Source organism: Raphanus sativus, chromosome 5, assembly GCF_000801105.2.
Source record: "Raphanus sativus cultivar WK10039 chromosome 5, ASM80110v3, whole genome shotgun sequence".
Classification (NCBI taxonomy): Eukaryota; Viridiplantae; Streptophyta; class Magnoliopsida; order Brassicales; family Brassicaceae; genus Raphanus; species Raphanus sativus.
In genome coordinates, this window is record NC_079515.1 from 7,119,404 (window position 1) to 7,128,982 (window position 9,579).

General features: G+C 26.2%; 1 protein-coding gene across 1 annotated transcript; it reads right to left on the reverse strand.

The window, feature by feature from the left end:
* Nucleotides 1-806: 806 nt before the first annotated feature.
* LOC108832072 (CBL-interacting serine/threonine-protein kinase 1) lies at nucleotides 807-4,662 on the reverse strand. The gene is made up of 12 exons (XM_018605560.2): nucleotides 4,254-4,662; nucleotides 4,045-4,107; nucleotides 2,773-2,844; nucleotides 2,578-2,685; nucleotides 2,409-2,489; nucleotides 2,122-2,301; nucleotides 1,819-2,037; nucleotides 1,633-1,737; nucleotides 1,428-1,544; nucleotides 1,261-1,323; nucleotides 1,097-1,171; nucleotides 807-1,016 (listed from the first exon to the last, which is right to left on the reverse strand). Exons 1-12 carry the CDS (start codon nucleotides 4,443-4,445, stop codon nucleotides 954-956), a joined length of 1,338 nt encoding a protein of 445 aa, XP_018461062.2. The 5' UTR covers nucleotides 4,446-4,662; the 3' UTR covers nucleotides 807-953.
* Between the last annotated feature and the right edge of the window lie 4,917 nt (nucleotides 4,663-9,579).

Below are 9,579 nucleotides of genomic sequence, written 5' to 3' on the forward strand. Positions count from 1 at the left end.
CCCATATCTATCACAACCAATATTTCCTTTCAAACCTCTTGCTTTGAGATTCTGCAACGCAAGAAGAAACGGCATAACTAGCGGTGCATTTCCATGTTTTTGTTTTTCTTTTGGTAGTGAATGTTCTTTGATTAATTAATGAATTGGTCTTATATCTTATTTTATTTTATTGTATTGTACATATCACCTGTTATAGTTTGTGTCTTCTTCTCTGGCATTACATTCAGTAGGCATCTATAGTAATAACTAACCACTATCTCAATTGATACAGCAGCATCGTAACATATTTCTGGGAAGGATTGATCGGTGTTGAACGTTTTGGGTTGTTGATCTTAACTTTATGTTTAATCTTTTGCGTGTAACGTGTTGGTGTTTATCTATTGATTGTTGGATACCTTTGCTGCCTATTTTTTCATTATTAAGCAGTTTTTAATCATTGTTTCATTATTGCGTATTTTCTATGCCAATCGCTCATTATAAAACCAGAGTCTAATCAACCTTGATTCGTTTATACGTTGCGCTAATAACTAACTATACGAACTCCAAAACAATGTGTTATTGCACTCAAGAAGCAACTTATGAAGGGATCATGAGACCAAGCAGCCTTTATATGGCAAAAGGTTTTTGTCTTTGCAACTACACCAAGATCGCGTTTAGAGTTTCGTCTTTGCATTACACTCAAATTTCAACTACCCAAGTAAAAGCCTATTTCTAAATATTTATTTGTTTACAAAAAGTGAATAATTTTTTTTGGGATTTGGCTTTGGCCAAATTAAGAAGTGACTTTAGCCAACTTTTTCTATATATTTAATGCAAATTTCTCGCACTAATTATATAAATCTAAGCTCTTTGTGTATTTACATAAATGAACATAAATAGAAGTTATTAACATCGTTGGTGTACCGTAACTTATTCGACTATATATAATCTTTAGCCGAAAACACCAACACATTCTATGTTACTAGCTCTTGGTCCGGCGAGGAAGTGCCTACTTCTTTTAATAGTCTCTCGTACAACTGCATCAGACCCAAAAAAAACTGAATTCAATTTTTATAGTACTTAACACACAGAAATCACAAAATAGTTAGTAGCATACCTGTCTATACAAAGATGAATCGCCATAAGATTTTCTTAACTCAACCACGTTCAGTGACGGCTTTATCTCAAAAACCTGTTTATTCATACAATTGCATTTTTTGCTTAGTTCAATGTAATCACTAAATAGGCCAAAAGATAGTGAAATATTATTATGTAATATACCTCAGCTGTTACTGATAAGCCAACTTGACCCTTCTGGTTATGTTCTTCTTGCTTTACTTTCAACTGTACAACAAAACAAAAATAAAATAAAATAGTTTAATTTTTATAAACTCCACAAATTCAACTAGCAAAGAAAGAGGAAAGAAGAGATAATAGTGAAGACTCACCTTGGCATGTTTCTTTTGTACACTGAATCCCATTTCAGTAACTGCGGTTTCTATTTTCTCTAATAAATCTTTTGCTGAGGTATTTGAAGTGAATCTTATTCTCCTCTCTGATACATCCTGACAATTGGAAAGTACAACTTTGTTTTAGTATACATAGTGTCTCAAGCAGACACATCTTTGAAACATAGCAAAGGAATATATGTACCTCTTGTTCAAAGAAACCAGATAGGTCAAGAAAGGAAGACATTCCAATCAACTGAAACGCGTTGATGATGGTCGGTGAATCATTGCCCTTTCCATCTTCCGATCCCTACACAGTTCAGAGCATTTAGCACACTGTACTTACATTGAGATTAGAAAAGAAAAAAGAATGTGGCTGTTAGATTCTTACGACTTCTTGGATTGAGAAAGTATCATCGTCTGTGTCAACGTCTTCTTCGTCATCATCATCGTCTGGAACTGAAGGAGTGTAGTCGTTCCTGAACCATTCGCTGCCTTTAATACCTGCGACTGTTATCCTCGTGACTGGATTTGGATCCAGCATTTTCTTGATCATGGTTCTTGCACCTGGTGATAACCATCTTGGTATCGGTGGATCGCCTTTGCATATCTGAAGAAAGATTGAAATATTATTATCATGATGTATCTTCAAAATGTGTGTCGAATAGAAGAAAAGAGGCTGAACGGGTTTTACCTTCTGGTAAAGAACTGCGAGGTTTCTATCATCAAAAGGGAGACATCCGGTTAGAATCACATACAGGACTACACCGCATGACCATATATCAGATGCTGCACCCTCGTAGCCTCTGTTGGCTAGTACCTCAGGCGCAACGTAGTTAGGACTTCCACAGGTTGTATGTAGCAATCCGTCTTCCTGAAAATACCATAGCAAAAAAATGTTTAATTACAACAGTTATTCAAACTCAACAATTTCTTTCTGATTATGGTAATGATGTATATAAGATGATATTTCAAAAGTACCCTAAAATGCTGAGGCAGAGCACTGAGTCCAAAGTCTGTGATCTTTATATGTCCCTTTGCATCAAGAAGAACGTTCTCTAGCTGCAATATAAGAGAAAAAAGTTGAATATTAGGGAAAATTATCATCATATTAGGTTATTAGGGTTTTGGAGACGTGTAAAGCACGGACCTTGAGGTCCCTGTGGAAAACACCTTTGATGTGACAGTAACTGATTCCATCGATGAGCTGCTGAAACATTTTTCTTCCCTCTGTTTCTGTTAGCTTTCCGTTTGAAACCTGAGAGAGATATCAGAGTGTGATTTTAGCTTAAAAAATACACTCTTGAGTGAGCTTTGCTTGCAGAAGAAGGTAATGGAATCTTACAATTCTGTCGAACAATTCTCCTCCGCTGACTAATTCCATCACCATATTGATCTTCGTTTTGCTAGCCAATACCTGCATGATGAAGTTGGCCCATTAGTTTCAAGATGTTTTGTGATCAGATGTTTAAATATTTAAAAGCTTGCTCCTAATAAAAAGTGAATAAATTCTAAAAATATGATCTCAATCATATCAAATTTGATCAAAAAAAAAATCATATCAAAAAAGAAATCCATAATAAACAAAACCCTTGGGTGTCCAAAATACACGAAAACATAAAAAATAGGTTAACCAAATTAAACACAACCAGATAATGACACAAACGTGAACCACGTGCATCCAGTATGTGTAATACACATAATCGGTTGCTTGACCAAAGAGTCAAGATTGATCCGCGTTACAGGGCAAAGCAACTCAAAGAAGGTGAGATAATTACAAGTCAACAATAAACGTCCTCCACTATTTTTTGACCCAAAGGTACAGCAAACCAAAATAATAATGCATATAACTGTATTTTATTTAACAACATTATCATAACAAGAAGAAACGTATGCGTAAGATGAAAGTGGGTCCATATGGATAAAAAGCTTAAAAAGGTCCTAAGATTAGGCAATTATTAACGATCAGCGCCATATCCTGCAATTTTCACGACATGAATTTTGGGACCCACGCTGAATTGAAAAGTTCAAGTTACCGGCAAATCCAGCAACCATTTCGACAATGGAATTATTAAAACTTTTTTTCAAATGAATAATTTGATGTAAAGTGGCTAATATGGCAACGTGAAAAACAAGCTAAAGGAACATACTTCGGTACGAAACTCTTTTAAAGTGATTAAACCGAATGACTTGTAAGATATTCTCAAAAGCGACAATGTAGTTTCAGAGAAAATCTGATGTTTAGTCCTCAAAGTCAGCAAGCTCTAACCCACTTTTTGTTTAATACTTAAGATAATAACATAAAAACTAAACTATTATTAGTGATTCCAGACCTATTAATCTAAATTAAAACAAAAAATGGGATTAGATATAAATAAATATATATAAGCAATAATTGAGAAAATTTAAGTTCCACTTTCTGTCAGACTCAGGTACTAAATAAAAGAAAAGAACCTACCTACACCACAAACAAACAAACGAAAAAAATCATCCAAATTGCTATATTAATCAATGAAAGAATCATTGGATAATCCAGCAAGATTATAGGAGTAATTTTTTTTTTATCAAAACGCTATTTACACAAATTAAATTAGGTAAGATTATTTGGGATACTCACCTCATGTAATCTGACAATGTTGGGATGTTTCAGCATTTTCAGCGTTCTGATCTCTCTTTTAATCTGCAAAATTAAATTAATTACGAGATCTTTTAAATAACTAATTCCAACAAATCTCCCGGCGATTTTTTCGCCTAGAAGTTTACCAGATAAAAATTAATTAATTAATTTGAATATCATCGATTATATCGAAAACGTGGAAAAAGAACCTGCAAGGAGAAGTTAAGATCGGCGATACGAGACTTGTCGATGATCTTAACGGCGAACGGTTGACAAGACACGGTGTCTTTAGCGAATTTTACTTTACCGAAATTACCCTCGCCAAGCGTCCTTCCAAGCTCGTATTTCCCCAGTCGCATTCCCTTCCTCACCTCCTTCTCTTCCGCTTTCTCTCTCACCATCCAATCACCGGTTTATATATTTTTCCAATGAAGCAGAGAACCAAAAACGATTTTATCGAATGCTCGCTTGAATCTTTCCCGGTTAGATTGCGTCTATGGCTTTTAGCTTTGTGTATTGTATTTGTATGTGTGAGGGAGATATATAAATATGTTTGAAAGAGAGGAAGAAGATTGGGAAGAAGAAGAGAAGAAGAGGCTGTTGAAATTGAATAGAGAGGACGCCACTTCTCGTTGCTTCCTCCCTTCCTTTTTATATTCCCCCTTTTATTTATTTCTGATTATTTTAATTCTTTTTTTTTTGGTTTCTTGTTAAACAGATTTTTTTATTGGATAACAATTAACGTGTTAATCTTTTTTTCTCAAAACCATATTTATCTGGAAGATAAAATTTTCTAATAGAGAAAATCTTGCTTACAAATTTTGATATATTTTAAAAATAAATATTTCTAAATCAGTCATTTTTTTACAGCAGGGAACATCTTTAGTTATATTACATTATTTTTGTTGGAGTATATGTAAAATAAGATGCATTAGCAAAGCTGTATGTGTATTTTATGTGTACTTGTAGACATCTACGGGCCCACGTCATTTCCTGCAATTGTTTTTATGCTGAAATTAAATAATTAAATCTATAAAATAGATTTCATGAGAACTTTGGTTTTATTTTAAGTTGGAAAGAGATGCTATGTTGCCCCTTTTATATATGATCGTGTTGTGGAGCAGTTTTGATCTTGTTTCAGATTTTAGATTTTTTTTTTTAGATAAATACAGATTTTAGATTTTTCTCTTTTATATAAATATATAAGCGTGTAATGCAGTATTGTTTTATCAAGTTTACTATAGTTTTAGTTTCCACCTGGATTTAGCTTTCTACCAAAATTTATGATTATTTTAAAAATTATTTTATAATAAAATACATAATTTATAACCAGAGATCTTAAACTATATAAGGATAACAATATGTTTTCAGTACCATGTGCATAAATTAAAAATTTAATTTAAGCTATATCTAAAAATTAAAAATTTATTAATATTTTCTTATTTTCTTACCGGTATTTTAATTAAATGAAAGTTAAGATAAAATAAATAATTTTGTTTATTTTAAATTTATATTCAAGAATAACTGTATATATTTTGATACAAATTTTATAATTATCAAAAATTCTGAAGATTTTTAAGTAATAAAAAGTGCATAACTACAAAAAGATAATTAGATCATTTTAATTTTTTGACAAAGTATCGTTATATTCTATTTCTATTATTATAGTATCCAACTAGATGATGGTCCGCACACTTGTGCGGATTAGTTATCCAGTTAATTCAAATTTTAACATAATTTTTAATTTCAATAGTAAATTAATCAAAAGATAGACTTTGCTTTTTTATTACAACTCAAGATAGATAATAATTTTTAATTTCAATAATAAATTAATCAAAAGATAGACTTTGCCTTATTCTTTTACCAAATATCACATGTAAAAATTATCATCATCATAATAACCTAATAAAATTGTATTAATACTCTAAAGTAACAAATTATAAATCTACAAAATAAAACATAAGTACCAATTATCAGTGAAGCTTATATAATCAAACTATTTTTCATCAAAGTATTAAGTGATAAAATCTACAATAACTGAAAACATACTTCAATTTTTTAAAAATACAAACAAAAGTAATAAATTATATATGTCTACTAAAATCTGGACTCATATTTTTCTTTTTTTTTATCGGTGAGAGATTATATTATTTGTACTCATAGTTTTTGATTGGTAAGATAATTCGGTGACATAAAAGAGAAGCAAACTTCTTTTCTTTAATTAATAAATAAAAAACATTAAATAATTTAATATTAATTTAAAGTAATCATAAGTTGAAAAAACTATAAATTATTGCTAAAATTTGATAATACTTGTTAACAATAATTATCCCTGAATATAATGAAACTATTTATTGAATAATCACTAAAACATTTAAAACTAAAAATTTGAAAAGTTACTTATTAAAACTAAAGACTCAACTTAAATCATGTAATACGACAAATAGGTTTCTAAAAATAATAAAATATGATAAATAAAAAAAACTAAATTCATGCAGAAAGTAAGCAAAACTAAAATTAACACCTAAAATTATTTAAAATATTTTAAAAATTTGCAAATTAAAATTAAGAACATGACAAATAAATAAATAACTAAAATTATGGAGAATATGACAAATAAGCAAATTATCTAAAGATTATTGAAAATATTAAAAATAAGCAATAAACAACGACAATACCTAGGTATTTTGTCTGCACATGCGAGAATAGTTTTTTTATGAGTACTTATTAGTTTATGTCCTATTAATCTAAAACCAGCACAATAAGTTATTATTTATGTTCTCAAATAGTTAAATCAAACATCAAAGTATTTGCATATGTCAAATATTTTTATCAAAATATATACATATTATTGTGTTAATTTTTAAAAACACTCTTATCTTAGAAATAGTTTAGAAAATATCTTTATATAAATGTTTTACTTGCTAATATTTAATTATAATTTTTTCGTATCTTAATTTTTGATAATTTTCTAGATATTCTTTTACTCTCAATTATTTAATATTTAATGTATCATATAAATTTATATTATTAAAATAAAATTCGTTTTTAATTAAATATAAAATTCATTAAGGGTATTGTTTAAATTAATAAATGAGTGAATCAGTTAGAAACTAATCCATACTATTATTTTCGAAGTGATTTTTCACAACGGAGGTTCCACGTTAAAAGTTAGAGTGGTTAATAACGATATTACCCTTAATGAATTTTTATTTTTATATATAAATAAAAACGAATTTTATTTTAAAAATATTATATTTATCTATTATATTAGATAATTAATTATAATTTAGTATAATAAATGGTCAAATATATAACTAAAAAGTAAGATAAATTCTTAGATACATTGTGATATTATCTGAAAATGATATTTTCTATTACAAAAATTCACGTTAAAAACTAGAGTGATTAATATCAATTATAACCCTTAATGATTATTTATATTTTATTATATAATTTAAACGAATTTTATATTACTAATAATAGATTTATATGTTATATTAGATAATTAATTATAATTTAATATAATAAATCGTCAAAATATATTTTAAAATGTAAGATTGTTTTTAGATATACTATGTTATTATCTGAAATTAATATTTTCGAAAATAAGCTTTACAAAATTAAGATATAATATATTTTATAGTTAAACAATAATCAAGCAATACATTTATATAAAGATATTTTCTAATGTAAGTGTTTTTAAAATTTGAACACAATAGTTAGCTATATATAATTTTGATAGATGAAAAAAATTTATATATAATAATTTGATGCTTAGTTTAGTTTTTAAATACATAAATAATAACTTATCATGCTGATTATTCGAATTAATAAGATATAAACTAACAAACATTTACAAAAAGATTATGTCCGCATGTGCGGGTAAACCACCTAGTTATCTTTTAAATAAGATAATTCTTATATATTGTATTGTTATTTTAAAATAATTATTTCTGTTGAAATAGTTTAAAAAAATATGATATAGAATAATTTATCTATATCTATACTATTATCTGTGAATTTACTATATAATTAAAAAACAAATTTATATTAATAATATTAATTGTTTTAAAATATTAATATTATGAATAAATATTAATATATCAAATATAAGTATTAACAAAATTAAAAAATTTAATATATTTTATAATTATGGATTCAGATCCAGATATTCAGATTTAAAAATTATAATATCCGGATACGGATTCGGTTTTGACGGATTTTTAATTTTACTATACGAATTCGGATCTGACTATTTTTCGCAACGGAGCTCTCACGTTAAAAGTTAGAGTGGTTAATATCGATATTACCCTTAATAAATAAAATATATAATTAAGGTAAAAATAAAAACGAAAATTACTTTATTTGATTATATAATTGATTAAATTTAGTAATAGTAAGATTTATCCAAAATCTAAAAAATATTTTAAAATATAAATATAATTCCTATATGTATGTTGTGTTGTTATCTGATTTTTTTTAAAATAAAGTTGAAAACATAAAGTATATAACTAAATATAATTAAATGATATTATTAATTTTATTTAATTAAAAAAGATAATATTAAGTGACTAAAAATATATAATTAAGCTAAAAATAAAACCGAAAATTAATTTATTTGATTAATAATTGATTAAAATTATTAATTATATTTAGTTATAATTATTAAAATGGCATATTTATTTGATTAATTATTAATTAAAAGTTAGAGTGGTTAATATTGATATTATCCTTAATGAATAAAATATATAATTAAGGTAAAAATAAAAACGAAAATTACTTTATTTGATTATATAATTGATTAAATTTAGTAATAGTAAGATTTATCCAAAATCTAAAAAATATTTTAAAATATAAATATAATTCCTATATGTATGTTGTGTTGTTATCTGAATTTTTTTAAAATAAAGTTGAAAACATAAAGTATATAAATAAATATAATTAAATGATATTATTAATTTTATTTAATTGAAAAGAGAATATTAAGTGACTAAAATATATAATTAAGCTAAAAATAAAAACGAAAATTAATTTATTTGATTAATAATTGATTAAAATTAATAATACTAAGATTTATCCAAAATCTAAAAATATTTTAATATATAAATATAATTCTTATATGTATGTTGTGTTGTTATCTGAATTTCTTTGAATATAAAGTTGAAAACATAAATATAAAGTTGAAAACATAAAGTATATAACTAAATATTAATCAAATAAAATTCTTAATTTATATAATTGAAAAGAGAATATTAAGTGACTTAAAATATATAATTAAGCTAAAAATGAAAACGAAAATTATTATTTTTGATTAATAATTGATTAAAATTAATAATAGTAAGATTTATCCAAAATCTAAAAATATTTTTAAATATAAATATAATTCATATATTAATGTTGTGTTGTTATCTGAAATTTTTTAAAAATGTAAAGTTGAAAACATAAAGTATATAACTAAATATTAATCAAATAAAATTCTTAGTTTTAAATAATTGAAAAGAGAATATTAAGTGACTTAAAATATATAATTAA